Raw genomic sequence first — 14,983 nt, 5'->3', positions numbered from 1 at the left:
CCCGCGGCGGGGCCGGGCCGCGCCCGCTTTCTGCTGACGTCATTTTCGTCGCTCTTGGGCCCAGCGGTGTCTGATGCTGGAGCCGGGAGGCGCTGCGGGGTGAGTACCGGGCGTGGGGAGTGCGGGGCGCCGAGGGTGAGGACCCGGCACTGCGGCCCAGGCCCGCGGCGCGCCTGCGTCCCCCGGGGTGAGCTTTACCCTCCCAGCCGCCCTGACTCTTGCTTTACGTGAGGAGATTTGGGTCCCCCAAGTCCCCAGCACCCTCAGTCGATGGCTGGAAACCTGGGATCGTGTGCACACCTAACTGAGCCAGGCCGGGGCTGCGGTACCCCGGAGAACCTCTGACCCAAAGCGAGGTGCCCCTGCTGCCAGCCACCTGACTGCGGCTCTCTCTCCGCAGCCCAGTCCAGAAGCCTGGCCAGGAGGAAACTGACCAGGGCTGGCCCAGATCCTCCATGTGTGTGGGGGCCTTGTCCCAAAGCAGCTGCTGTCCTGAGTGGACAGGTCAGCGCCAGGCTGCACACGGCTTCCTTCTGCTTCTGTCTGGACGCTGGGGACTCTCTTCAAGCTCGGAGAACCTGGCTGTAAATCACTGGACGCCTGACAGGCCTCCCAGCAGCCGCACGCACGAGGGAGGCCCTGTCGCCACCACAGAGCCATGTCTTCTTCCCAGGCTGCAGTCACAGCCCCACAGTGACTGGCTGGCGGGCTGAATAGCTCTGCAGGGGCTTCGGGAAGGTCCTAAGCATGTTTCCCTGTGGTCTGCCCCCCAGCCCTCGCGAGGACGCTGTCTGCCTATGGTCTGTGGTCCCTTGTCCTCACTTCTGTCATTAAGTTCCGCAGGACGCCTTGCTGGAAAAAGTGTCAATCATCAGTTAACATAGTCCAAGACAGCTGGCGACAGTAACGGGGTGTGCAGGAAACCGGGTGGGGGGATGAGTGGCCGAGTCCCGCTGGCAGAGAAGGCCCTGTCGGAAGGCTTCGCCCGACTGCGGTACAGGGACGCCTCCCTGCTCATCTGGCAACAGCAGCAGCGGACGCTGGAATCGGTGCCTCCGGGGACGTACCTGAGCCGGAGCCGCAGCATGTGGTACTCGCAGTACGGAAACGAGGCCATCTTAGTCCGAGACAGAAACAAGCTTGAGGTTTCCAGGGACACGGGCCAGTCCAAGTTTTGCACAGTTATGTAATTTCAGCGTGGAAACCTGTGCCAGCACCAAGCCCGAGTTCCCTCCGTGCAGCTTTCTGGCTTCTGCTCCCTGCTGGAGATCCAGAGTGAGGACTGGCGATGGAGGCGCCCCAGAGGCCTCTCAGGTCCTTCAACACCACACCAGCACAGTTGGCTCGCAGACTCCAGCTGGGGGTCCCTCTCTAGCCGTCACCCACACACTGCCTTCCTCCCTCCAGGTGCTGCCTGGCAGTGCCCGGGCCCAGCACAGCCCCCAGCTCCACGCATGCTTCCCAGCAGGAGTGCCCTGCCCTACAGGAACCACCTTCCCAAGATACTGCAGGGCGCTTCTGGTGACGTCCTGCCTGGTTAAGAATGGGTTGGATGTCCTTCACATGTGACCTCAGATCCAGACGTGCAGGGCTGTGGGGGTGAGAGAGGGGCATCTCAGCAGGTACTCTGCCCAACCTGTGTTCCTTCCGCTACCCGTGCAGCCTGTACATAAGCACTGCATTCCACACCAGCCTCAAACACTGGGCTCACAAGCAAATGCTCTGTAGATGCCTTAGGGAAGCCCCTGGCTTTTACGCTCTGCGTGAGTTGCCCACAGTGATTGCAAAGTTCATCATCAGGTGTCTGAGAAGGGTCTCCAGTGGAAGGCAGAGCACACTAGCACTTACTGAGGCTGTCGCTGCCCTCCACCCCAGCCCAGCCGCCCTGTGCTGTGGCCTATTTTCATCAGCCTCTGCTGTACTTAGGACCGTGTGGACACACAGACGTCAACACAAACCTTCCTTTTCTAAATAAACATCCTTTAGGAGTCTTCCTTTTGTTTGTTGTCTTTATACACATCTTACCTGGCTTTCCTTTTTTTTTTCCTTCCTTTTTGTCGGTTGTGGGGCTTGAACACAGGGCCTGGGCGCTGTCCCTCAGCTCTTCAGCTCAAGGTGAGTGCTCTACCACTTGAGCCACAGCACCACTTCCTGTTCTCTGGTGGTTTAATGGAGATTAGAGTCTCACAGACTTTCCTGCCTGGGTTAGCTTTGAACCATGATCCTCAGGTCTCAGCCTCCTGAGTGGCTAAGATTACAGACATGAGCAACCAGCACCTGATTTTTTTTTAAATAACTGTAATTCTAATGATTACTAAAGAGTCCCAACACAGAACTAAGCAAAAGTAGAAAAAAGAAAAAAAAACTAAGCAAAGTGCTCTCTCCTTTAAGCCAGTCTGTCAGGTGTTGCTAGTATGAATAAAAACCATGTGGCTATGTGTGGCTGGTGGCTCACCCTATGATCCTAGCTACTCATGAGGCTGAGATCTGAGGATCAAGGTTTCAAGCTAGTCTTACTTCCAAGTAACTATCAAAAGGCTGGAAATATGGCTTAAATTTGAGTACCAGCTTTGTCTTGTGAGCATAAGGCCCTGAGTTCAAGGCCAGCACTGGCACAAAAAAAAAAAAAAAAACTCCACGTGTGATTGCAAGGATGTGACCTGTGCATCATTCTCAGCAACACAAAGTATTACCCTTTGTATTAGACCTCTGGCGGCAGCCCCACCTAACAGAAACACAGTCCAGCTTTCAGCCACACACACAGCCATCTTGATCACATCTGCTCACTGCATGTGTAAATCCTCCAGCAGACATGCTAGCAGTGGATCTACTGGATCATGCAGCATTGCCCAAATGCTGGGTCCAGCCCTTGTGACCTGTGGTCCCTGGCCTGCTGGCTGCCCCAGGCCATTGTGAAAGTCCGTATGTCACGGTTGGGCGGACACACAAGACTGGGGGACCTAAGCTACCTGCCGAGTGCAATGCCCGCCTGCAGTGACTGGCCTTGCCCGGGGCCTGGCATTACTGGGGGATTGCCCCAAAGCCACTAAGTAGTTTGTATCAGCATCTTTTCAGTGTGTCCTGCTTAGCATGCAGTGAGCTACGGCCATCCGCAGTGCCTGTGCGCCACTGCTCAGACCAAGACAACTGCGGGTACAGCACTGCCACAGGCGTGGGGCCCTGGTGACAAGTCACACTGGTGAGTGCTCACTTAGCTGGTCTCGTGGATATGGGTGGCAAACTGGTCAGTCCTCACTTAGAGGACACTAAGCTGCTTAGGGGGCAGGAAGAGGCCATCTGGCAGAGGTGGACGGGTGTGCTGTGGGGGATGGTCAGGGTCAGAGTTGACAGGAGTGACAAGCTTTCACCTGACCTAGCCTGGGTGATGGACATGCCCTTAGGCTTGGATGAGGCCCGGAGGGAACCTGCTCCACAGCCCGGGACCGCAGCCATGGCCTCAGGTCCTTCTTCACTGAGCACTGGTTGCTTCTGGGGCCCGCTCATGGCTCGGTGAACCTCAGCAGCATGACGCCGCCATGCTGTGGTTTCCATGCGGGCCGAATGGACGCCTGTCACAGAAATCACCTGTACAGATTGCAGTATGGCGGGAGGAGAGAGGGGACAATGCTGGGGGCACAGCAGAGCATGGGGTTGGGCCCCCGCAGAGGCCTCGGGCCACGGCCCAGCTCTGGGTACCACAGGCGGCCAGGACGCACGCAGACACAGCTGAGGGGCCCCGGCGTCACGGGACGCTAGGATAGCACACATGACCTTTTTTTTTTCCTTTTTATTATGAAAACAAAACAAATACCCCAGGAGAAGGGTCCATGATTACCAGAAACATCAAAGAGTACTTCCTACCGGTTTTACTCTGTGGTGTTGCGCTGGCATTGCAAAAAACAAGCTAAAACTACTTACACTGGACTCATTTTCAGTAATGACATTACAGGACTCTACTAGAAACGGCGCTAAAAAGCTTAAGAAAAGGTACGGTCAACTTGCATGCACATCATACAGAAAAGTAACATTGTAAATATAAAAACAAAAATCTTCCTGGAAGTGTTAGGCAGGCCGGCATTCGGAACAGCGATGTGGATATTTTTTTTCCCAGATGACTGCAAACGGGGTGACGGCTGCAGAAGGCAAACCAAGATGGACAAACGGAACACGCTGAGGAGAGGTCTCGGGACCCACTGACTCTGAAGCCGCCCTGGGCCCCCAGGGCAACCGAGGTGGTCACACCTGACCCTGCCCTCCCCCTGGCTTAGGGAAGCCTGTGCAGAGCCGCCCCGTGCGCGCCCAGCAGCCTTTCCCATCAGGGGACGCACACAGTGGTTCCCCGCAGCCACATGGGACCCCAGAGGCTGAGAGGCCACTGGCCCTCAACACAGAGGGGAAACAGCCTAAAGTCTGGACAGAAAGCCTTAAAAGGTTACAGCACCAATGAATGACAGCAGGAACCCCAGACCCTTCCCCGCCCCCCCCCCCCCCCGCTCGCACAGGGCCCCTGGGCTGCCTGGCAGCCCCAGCACGAGGGCGGGGCCGGCACCTGTGACAGACTAGGCGCCACGGGCCTGCTGGCGTGGTGAAGACTGCTCCGGCTCCACCGGCAGTTCCTAAGGTCACAGTTCAAACGTTCTATTCAAGATCTGCTTAGAAAATACCTTTGAAAAACAAGGGTAATTAAAAAAAATGGAACTTTAAAAAATCCATGTCTTATTTTTTATTATAAACAAAACTGACTTAAAAGTTTACCCAACTGGCTGAACACGACCGGTGTCAGGCCGCCAGCGGTGGGCGCGCAGCAGCCTGCCGTCTCCTCTCGTCTGCATCCGCTCGGCTGCCTCAAATGCTGCTGGTGTGGCTGGAGCCTGTGTCAGGGCTGTCACAACACTGTCCCGGGCCGGGAGCTGTCCACGGGCCCGTCTCCCGCTGGCGGGAACCGTAGCGGGCCAGATACCTGGACACGCATCCCACGTACACAACCAGCGGCCCTCACGGAGGCACACCCGCCCTGCCGCCTCTGGCTCACTGAAGATTCCTGAGCCACCCAGCCACCTCCGCCTCTGGCAAGCGCAGGTGCACAGAGAGAGCCTGCCCAGCTCGAGGCTGGCCTTGTGCTCCCGGCCGAAAGCTACCGTGCCCCAAGCGTGGCAGACAGACCCTGCACTCCAAAGCCTCAGCTTCTCAACAAAACCAAAACCCAACAGAAGCTTCAGTTAAACTCTGTATATTATTACTTTTTACAATAGAAAGTTAAAAATCAAGACTTCGGTTTACTATACATCGTTTCCTCTCCGATTACAAAGCTTACATGATAGAACTGGGATTCCCTAAAGCCATTTCCAACAGTCCAAAGAGACCGCAAGTGGATACAGAAGAACCGAACAGACGACGTATGACATCAGAATGTGCTGCAGCTGGAAGGAGTCTGTACCCCTAAATCTCCCAGTTTTATACACCCCCAGAAAAACACAAAAACCAAAGAAACCAAAATAGGCCAACCAACCCAGAGAGCCGCCGCCGCAGCCCAGGCTCCCTTCCAGCCCCACACGCCGCCCTCCCTTCTCTTAATGCACTTCTTCATGGTTTTGTCTTTTTTTAAAAAAATGACCAATGGTGTTAATAAATAAAGTATTTATATATACATGACTGGGAAGCGGCGCGGCCGCACAGCGCGCAGGGGTGAGGACACCGGGCTTGCGTAGAAAATGGTTGAACTTACAAAAAAAGTCTCCTTTTTTTTTTAAATCGTTTTTTTTTTCTTAAGTTGAGGTAAAAGTTTCAGTGTTTGGAAATCTGCACGCTGTGCACGCAGCTGCTCGTCTCCTCTCAGGACCGCCGAAAACCGGCGCCCTGCCTCCCTCCCCACGGTGCCCACCCCCACAGCGCAGCACGGTGGTCTGGAGCCCCTCAACCCTCTGCTGAGAGGGCCGAGGGGGGCTCGGGTGCCCGGCATCCGTCCTCAGCCCCCCGGAGAGAGGTGGCCGCATCAGGCAAAGGGCCAGATGGCAAAGACAGCGCAGCGCAGCGCTCACACACCGCCCCACTGCAGAGAGCCTTGAAAATTTTCCAAGTAACAGACCCAGCGGGGCAGAGAAGAGGGGTTCTGCAAGGTCCCAGGTGGTGGGGCTCCTGTCTCCGAGCGACTCACCGCAGGGCGCCCATTCTCAGGTCTGACCTACGCACGCCACACGCAGGAGGCTCTCTGCCCACTGAAGCACAGCTGGAAGAGATCTAACACTGACACTGAGCAAAAGGAAACCTGCACACCATGGAACAAGAGTAGTATATTAACCACAGAAGAGGACGCTGCGAGCTTGTCCGAGTCTAAGTTCACTCAGAGTCACTGCTGTCAGAGCTGGACCCGCTGGAGCTGCTGCTGGCCGACTCCGAGGAGCTGCTGCTGCTGAGCCTCGACGGCCCCCCCGATGGCGCCGAGCCCGATTTCTCTGCAGGGACACGGGGAGGAAGGAAGGGGTCCTCACTGCCCACTCTCCAGGGCTCCGTGTCACATTAGCTGCATGCCACCCTCCTGTGCCAGGGCCCACCCACTTCTCCACCCAGGGGGTTAGAAACACGCAGGGATGAGCCAACGTGGCTGGGGAGGCCACACTAACAATGCCTGCCAATCTCAATGGAGGCGGGCCCCGGGAGGTGGCCTGCAAAATGGTGCTCACAGCAGCCGCAGACACCACGCTGGCCCTCCTGGAGCCCACACTGCCCCGAGACCCTCGGCACACGGCCTGTGGTGATAGAAGGCACCCAGTTCTGTGGGACCCTGATGCTGACCATCCTCTGCACCCTGCTGCCCGCGGGGTCTCCACCGCCTGCTCCTAAGATAGCCAGGGAAAGAGCAAGCTGCCCTCCTTACAGCGAGGCCCCGTGCAACTCAGACCTCTGGCTTTCACCCACAACCACCAGGGCACAGCCGGGGCACCGTCCATCACCGGTAAGGAAATGGAGGCTCCTCTCAGAACAGCTTGATGGGTGGCAGACTGGCCCGAGTGGGCCGGTGGGTGCCCAGAGCCTCCCAACCGCTGCCCTCTATGGTGGCCAGCACGGAGGTGGCTGTGGGTGGCGGCCGCAGGCAGGCTCGTGACGAACCTTTCTTGGCCGGCTTCTTGCTGTTCAGCTGCCCGCTGACGTCCTGCAGCCGCTTCTCCAGCTCCTTCTTCTTTTCCTGAGCTAGCTCCTCCTTTGATTTGGCTGCCTGCTTCTTCCCGCTGGTGGCTAAGGAGGGACAGATGAGCGCTGAGACACTCCTGGAGCCAGGGCCACCAGGCGGCCATGGGCAGCCCTAGGCACCGGTGCATACCCCAGCTCCTGCCCTCCAGCTGGTGCAGCCGCAGATGGCCTGGAACCACCACTGCCACATCTACTGAGCCCCGGCCACGTGCAGCCTCATAAGAATTGGGGGGGGGAGACACACTGGAGGAAGCCCCACCCACCAGCGGGTGCACAGAGACCACAGACACGGAATCCACGGTCCGGCTGTCCACCCACGGAAAGGAGGCCACCTGTTCCAGAAAGAACCCGGCACACATGAGCATCGCACGGGCCCACGTAAGACTCGCCAGCCCTAGTAGTGGGGGCTGGAAGGGCTGCTCTGGCTCTGTCCTTCCCTCCTAGAATCTAGCACCTGAGGGATGACAAACAGGGCACCTGACTTGCTGAGTCAGGGTTCCATACTAGAAAGTTCTAGACACTGGACCCTGGCCAAAGGGGGCTCTCCTCTTTCCTGTGCTCTGGACAAAGGACCGAGAACCCTAACTGAGCCTCAGGAAGCCGTGCAGGTGGATGTGGTCCCAGGCCCACTCAGGGCCTGCCTTCCCCAGGCAGGACTCACCCAAGAGCGCTCTACAGCCCCCCTCCGGTGGGTGAAGTGAGGCGGGGCATGCTCAGTCACACATCCCGCCCGAGCTGAGCACGGGTGTCTGTGGGCTGCAGGGGGGCGGGGGGAACGATAGGAGGCCACAGTGGCACTGTCCCGTCCCAGACAACTTACAGAACGGCTTCCTCTGCTTTTTCTGTAAACAAGACTTGACGTATCTCTCCAGCTCTCGCAGCGTGGTGGGCTTCAGGGTCTCGAAGTCGATCTCGATCTCGTCAGGGTTGGAGTCCCTGAGCGAGGGCTCCCGGGACTGGATGATGTGCACCACGCGGCCCAGCTTCTCCCCCGGCAGCCGGTTGATGTCCAAGCTCAGCTGGCGCTTCTCGTCATAGCTCATGGGCAGGCCTTCCTCCTCCTCCTCCGAATCGTAGGACGCAGACGCCTGCTTGCCGCCTTTCTTCAGCTGTCTGAGGCCCGAGAGAGTAACGGTGTCAAGCCCCTGCGTCCCCACCCTGTAATACCCGCCTGGCCGCCTGGCTGCCCTTCTTCGGGCCCAGGCTCTCCTCCAGGTGGCCCGAGGTGGCAGGGCCAGCTTCCAAGTATGCCTGCGAGGGACAGGAAGACCCCGCTTCATAGCCAGACCTCTGCCTGGACAGGAAGATCCCCTACACAATCACAACCTCTGCTTGGACAGGAAGACCCCGCCCCACTCTCAGAACCTCTGCCTCCACAGGAAGACCCCGCATCACAATCAGAACCTCTGCCTCCACAGGAAGACCCCACCTCACAATCAGAACCTCTCCCGGTGAGGACCCCCTTCCTCCATTTCCCTCCACCCTAGCCAGACTGACCACTTCCCTCTCTGAGGAAGGGGTGCAGTGACTCCCCGAGGCCCACCGGCCTCTGCGGGCTCCACTTGCCTCTTTTTCAGGGGTGCCAATCTGTCCTGATTTTAAAAAGTAAGGACATCTACGGGCCCCAAGACTTCACACCCAGCCCCAGCCTCAGCCTCTGCCCACGGCAGTCGCGTCCTCTGAGAGGCAGAGAGAAGACCCATCTCTCCCTGCTGGCCCTGCTCTGCCACTCCTGGCTCCTCAGGGCAGGACACAGCCACCGCAGGAGCTAAGTTAGGTAGGCCCGATATGGAGGCTTGGAGGCCTGGGTCGGGAAAGGTCTCAAGCATGGAGGCGGAACAGTGCAAACCCCTCGATGCCCAGTATGGAGGGCAGCCTGTGGGCAGGAAAGGAGTGGATGACTCCCCAGCCTGGCCGGCTGCCCTGGTCTCCCCGGACCTCCCGCCCGGTGACCTGCCGCACTCGGAGCCCGGAGGGCGGGCGCCCACCTGCTGGCTGTGGTGGTGCTGTTGGCCTTCTTGACAGGAGCCTTCTTCTGCTGCGCCTGCTTGGCAGGGGGGGCTGCCTTGGCCTTCTTCTCCTCTTCAGACTTGGCCCTGTGCTTCTCCTTGTCCTTGTCCTTGTCCTTCTTCTTCTTCTCCTTCTCCTTCTTCTCTTTCTTCTTCTTTGGTTTGTTCACTGGGGCCTGAGACAGGGCAGCCAGCTGCTCATGCACGGCCTTCAGCTGGAAAAGAGCAAGGAGCTGAGCGGATCAGCAAGGCAGACCTCGCTGCGCCACGGAGGCTCGGCCCAGCTACACCGCAGCCCACAAAGACTGGGCTCTTATTTCATCTTGGATGGTACTGGGGTTTGAACTCAAGGCTGTGAACTTGTCAGACAGGTGCTCTACCACTTAAGCAATACGTCCAGCTCTGAGCTGGTCTCATTTGTGACCGAGCTGGCTGGGCCAGAATCCTTCTATGTGTGCTTCTGTGGCACTGGGGTGACAGATGCATGCCGCAGCATCCAGCCGTTGGTTGAGATGAAGTCTTGCAAATGTGTTTAATTTTTTGGGGGGTCCAGACTGGCCTCAAACTATAATCCTCCTAATCTCTGCCTCCCAAATAGCTGGGGTGACAGGCTTTTTGAAACAGGAGCTTACTTTATTCCCAAACTGGCCTGGACAGAAGTCTTCCTATCTGTGCGTCTCTTTGTCACCAAGGGAGAAGCACAGACCACTACATCTAGCCACTGGTTGAGTCTTGAAAACAACTGTTTTGCTAGTTCAGGATGGCTGTTAATCATGACCACCCGATCCCCACCTCTCAACTATCTAGGATTACAGGTCTGAGCTGCCATGCCTGGCTGCCCAAGGATAATGTATTATACAGCAAGACTAAGATGTAGAGGGCTGGATGTAACTTGGTGGCACAGTGCTTGCCTAGCAAATACATCCTGAGTTTGATCCTTGGTACTCAACCTCTTCCCCGTCGCCCATCCCCCTCCTCACCCCCTCCCAAAGGCAGTTAAAGACTACAGAGTGGGCTCAGTGCTGGTTGTCATTCTCCCTGAGCCTGGCCACAGCTGGCAGGGTGCTAGGTATTTTACAGATGGCTCTGGGAAAGCTGGCTCACCAGGACAAGTGGTGGTGCTAAGCAGCTACGTCCAACCCCTGGCGGGCAGGGGAAGGACCACACCTGCTATGTCCAACCCCTGGTGGGCAGGGGAGGGACCACACCTGCTGTCTTCCCTGCCCGCCAGTGTGCAGCCCATCATCCCTCACCAGCGCCCCTCCCCAAGTCACCTTCCCCGCCCCGGCTCCCCGTGGAGCCACCCACCACCCACACGGTTCTCCAGCCTCCGCAGCTTGGCTCCCACGCTTGTCTGCTCTGCCACAACTCTCAAGACAGTGTGCACCGAGGCCTGGCTGCCAGACACTGGGGAAGCAATGTGCGCACTCGGGCTGGGCACCAAGGGCGGCTCATGGAGCCTGCATGTGCCTTCCTGTCCTTTCTAGAGCAGGGCACGCAGGCAGCCATGTCTCTGGGCATACAGAAGGGCCCCACCCACGGCAGTACCACGAAGGATGTCTGAGAAAGCAGAGGAAGCCACAGCAGGGGCAGCCTGGGGAAGGCGGGGGGGCAGCCTGGGGCAGGCGGGGGGGGCAGCCTCGGGGGCGGGGGGCGCCGGGCCTGGCAGGAGCAAGACAGTGCCTCACCTGCTCTTGCAGCTCTGCCAACCGTGTGGCCCGCTCCTCCTCGGAATCCGAGCTGCCTGAGTCGGAAGAGCTCTCCTCGCTGCTGCGGCTGCTCTCGGTGCCCTTACTCACCATGGGAGCCGTGGGCAGGGGCAGAGCAGGCGTCTCCACTGGTTCATCAGGCATCTTGGCAAACCTCATCTCAAACACATCCTGGGGAGGAACAGGGGCTGCCTGAGCACCTGGACACCCACAGGGCAGCCGCGTGCACCTGGCTCACGAGGTCGAGCTCTGCAGGAGCCCCCCTCTAATGGCCCCTGTGAGGGACAAGCCCTGCTCTCTCCAGGCAGCTCCCGAGTGCCATCGTACCGCAATCCCACGCAGCCCTGGCGGCCTCCAGGACCAGACTGCCCCCTGTGGACAAGTCCTGTGCTCTAGTGGAGACAGTGGGAAGCCAGCCACCTGACCCCTTCCCCGCTTCGGTGCAGAGCAGGCAACTCTAACACCTTGTCCTGCAGAGACAGCCTTGGAAAGCCCCTCACTACCCCTGTAGGACCTAGGCCCTCAAAATCCTCTCGGTGGAGGAGCAGACAGGGGGAAACGAGGGGCTGCTGCCTTGGCCTGGCTCATCCACTCTTCTTGGGGCAGAGATGTGTGCAGAGGTACGCTGTGCCCTGAGCTAAGAAGTCAGTGCAAAGCCCAGAAGGCCTTCTGAGCAGGGTGCTATGGTGTTGGGCCTTCCCCCCATCACCTCCCCTCACCAAAGCGTCCGGAGCAAAGACCCATCGGCATCTCACATGGGGCAGAACCAGGGCCTCTTGCTATCTGTGACCTGACTTGGCTACAATACTGGTTACACTGTTAGGTTCCAAGCACTGTGAGCCAGGTCTCGGCCTGACACTGGGGTCCTGGGGCTCCACAACTACTTGGGTACATCACACCAGGATTCATCTGAGCAAGGAACTAAGAACAACTCCCAGACTGTTTCAGGTCCTGGAAAGGCTACCTATAATTTTCTTTTTTTTTTTTTTTTTGTCCAGTCGTGGGGCCTGAACTCTGGGCCTGGGAGCTGTCCCTGAGTTCTTCAGCTCTTCAGCTCAAGGCTAGTGCTCTACCACTTCAGCCACAGCACCACTTCCAGCTTTTTTCTTTTTATTTATGTGGTGCTGAGGAATCGAACCCAGGGCCTCATGCATGCAAGGCAAGCACTCTACCACTGAGCCACCTTCCCAGCCCCCCATAATTTTCATTTTGGCTCCAAAATGAAAACCTTTTGATTATGTAACCTTTCAACATGGTTGGGTGCCACAGAGGTTCAAAGCCAGCCCAGGCAGAGAAGTCCACGGATGCTTATTTCCAATTATCCACCAAAAAAATACAAGTGGAGCTGTGGCTTACATGGTAGAGCACTAGCCTTGAACAAAAAAGCTGAGGGCCAGGGCCTAGGCCCTGAGTTCAGGCCCTAGCACTGGTGTGTGTGCATACCCTTGTACCCACAGAAAGCATTGATCTTTACCAAAGCACACAACCTGCACAATCAATACAAAAGGTCAGAATAGTTTCTGGTGTGGGACCCACACGGAAACAGGTGTGCAGTTCCCAGATACTGGTAAGACCCACATGCATGTACAATACACACCTCCGTGCCAGGGCTGTGTGGCTGTCCACGAGGTGCCTGAACTAATGAAGAAACCTCTGCACAATGTGTGTGCACGCTCTCGCCAGCCTGCCTTGCCTTGTCAGCAGAGAAGCTGGACCCTAAGTGGATCTAGTGTGGCCTCACCAGCCCCTGCCATCCTGCCCAGGGCACACCAGCCCCGGGACAGACCCACCTGTGGGGCCCAGGCAGGCAAGTACCATGGACTCCTGCCACCACTAAGGCCCTTGCCTGCTAGCCAGCCATCTTCCCACACCAGTCTGCAGCTCCCGGAGGCAGAGGCCAGCCTGTTCACCATCACTTCTTGGAACCAGGCTCTGGGCCTGCCATGCTTTCGCCACGACGCAGAGAATCGGGTTGTGTGAGTGGTGTGCCCATCTTGTACCGGGGGGCCTGGACACCCACGGAGCCAATCCCAGCTGCTAATCACAGCACGTCTAGCCTCAGGTTACCTGGAGCTTCCTGGCCATGGCTACCACTTCATGGTCTGGAGGGTTGTACTTATAACAATTGGAGAACATTAACCGGATGTCAGCGGCAAAGCCCTGTGCATCTGGGTACTCGCGGCTGTCCATCTTTCTCTGTAACACACAAGCAAGAGGGCGTGAGCAGGCAGTACTCCCTGACACACCCACAGGTAGCTGACAGCCAGGACGCCCTACTTTCCAACACCAAAGAAGTGCAAGCCAAGGGCAGAAGGGGCTGGCTCAACAGGAACCGTGGGGCTGGAGACGGCTCTTGGCTAGGATGAGATGCGATAGTTCCTGCAGCCACCAGAGCCACTTTCTCGTGCGGAGTTTCCGGTTCCTCTTAGTGGGCCATCAGCAGGGGCTCCAGAGGGAACATGGCATGCTGGGTAACTGCTCCTACAGCTCCACTATCACCTCTTCCCTGGGAAGAGTCCAGTAGCTGTCAGCCAGCTTGCTTCTCACAGAAAGCCCTCCCTGCGTTGTCTTGGCCCCCTTCAGTGGTGGAGGGCAGCAGGGGGCCCAGGCCCTGATCCACAGGCCCTGCAGTAAGGCCTCAGGCCGCCGAGACACATGCTGGGCAGGCTGAGTCCATGGTGGGGTCACATACGCACACAGAGTGGGGCTGGGTAGCTTGGGGTGAGGGGTGGACTGGGTCCTGGGGGCCAGCAGGAGTAGGGCTTCCAGGGGCGCCTGGAGGTGGCAGTAATCAGGACAAATAATAAGCTGCTTCTAATGGGGCGAGAACTCTCTCAGCAGAGCCCAGTTGTCAAGGACATCAAGAGGAATACATGCAAGAGAGGTCTGCTGCAACTCTGTGGAACCCAGGGCCGGTGCCAGCAAAAGTGCCAATCCATAGGAGTCCAGCCACAGTAGAAGGACCCAGCACCCAGGCCGGCTGTCTAGCTCCCTCTTCCTAACGGTAATGGCTGGCTGGCACATTACAGTCTGGAGGTTTCTTCATACTGGGGCTTTTGTTTTTGGTCTCGTTGGGCTTGATCTCTGGGCCTGGGTGCTGTCCCTGAACTCTTTTGCTCAAGGCTGGTGGTCTACCACTTTGAGCCACAGTGCTACTTCTCGTTTTCTGGCGGCTAATTGGAGTTGAGTCTCACAGACTATCCTTCCCTGGCTGGCTTCAAATGGTGATCCTCAGATCTCGGCCTCCTGAATAGCTAGGATTAGAGGCATGAGCCACCAGTGCCCAGCTTGGGGCCTTTTTATTTTGGTCCGTCATGGGGCTTGAACTCTGGGCTTGGGCACTGTCCCTGAACTCTTCAGCTCAAAGCAAGTGCTCTACCACTCAAGCCACAGTGCTACTTCCAGCTTTCTGGTGGTTAATTTGGAACTGAGTGTCTCTTGGACTTTTCCTGGGCTGGCTTTGAACCGTGATCCTCAGATCTCAGCTTCCTGAGTAGCTATGATTACAGGCGTGAGCCATCGGCGCCTGGCTCTCCTGCTTTATATTTAAAAATCTCCAGGGGCTGGGAAGGTGGTTCAGTGGTAGAGCGCCCAGCTAGGGGCTAATTCTTATAGCCAATATCTACACGTGTCAGGGCAGAGACCTACCACTTGTTTTTCATTTAGTTAGTTGGTTGTGATGCTTGAACTCAGGGCCTGGGCACTGTCTCTGAACTCTTTCACTCAAGCCTAGTGCTCCACAACTTTGAGCCACTTCCAGTTTTCTGGTGGTTCATTGGAGATCAGAATCTCACGGACATTCCTGCCTGGGCTGGCTCTAAACTGTAATCCTCTGCTCTCAGCCTCCTGAGTAGCTAGGGTTACAGGCATGAGCCACCAGCGCCTGGCTCTCTCTTTATATTTAAAAATCTCCAGGGGCTGGGAAGGTGGCTCAGTGGTAGAGTGCTTGCCTTGCATGCATGAGGCCCTGGGTTTGATTCCTCAGCACCACATAAGAAAAAAGCTGGAAGTGGCACTGTGGCTCAAGTGGTAGAGCGCTAGCCTTGAGCTGAAGAGCTGAGGGACAGCACCCAGGCC

The 14,983-nt window shown here is 57.4% G+C and overlaps 1 protein-coding gene across 1 annotated transcript in view; it reads right to left on the bottom strand.

The window, feature by feature from the left end:
- Positions 1 to 3,783: 3,783 nt before the first annotated feature.
- The window catches only part of Brd3 (bromodomain containing 3), a 17,340-nt gene continuing 6,140 nt past the window's right edge, over positions 3,784 to 14,983 (bottom strand). The window contains exons 5-10 of the mRNA XM_013029376.1: positions 12,974 to 13,102; positions 10,886 to 11,077; positions 9,177 to 9,412; positions 8,009 to 8,301; positions 7,108 to 7,233; positions 3,784 to 6,452 (exon numbers count right to left, since the gene is read on the bottom strand). Of these exons, the coding sequence (XP_012884830.1) occupies positions 6,337 to 6,452; positions 7,108 to 7,233; positions 8,009 to 8,301; positions 9,177 to 9,412; positions 10,886 to 11,077; positions 12,974 to 13,102 (1,092 nt within the window). The 3' untranslated portion in view covers positions 3,784 to 6,336. The remainder of the gene's footprint in view (positions 6,453 to 7,107; positions 7,234 to 8,008; positions 8,302 to 9,176; positions 9,413 to 10,885; positions 11,078 to 12,973; positions 13,103 to 14,983) is intronic.

The sequence above is a fragment of the Dipodomys ordii genome, unplaced genomic scaffold (assembly GCF_000151885.1).
Source record: "Dipodomys ordii isolate 6190 unplaced genomic scaffold, Dord_2.0 Scaffold118, whole genome shotgun sequence".
NCBI lineage: Eukaryota > Metazoa > Chordata > Mammalia > Rodentia > Heteromyidae > Dipodomys > Dipodomys ordii.
This window is presented reverse-complemented; position numbering and strand designations above follow the sequence as displayed.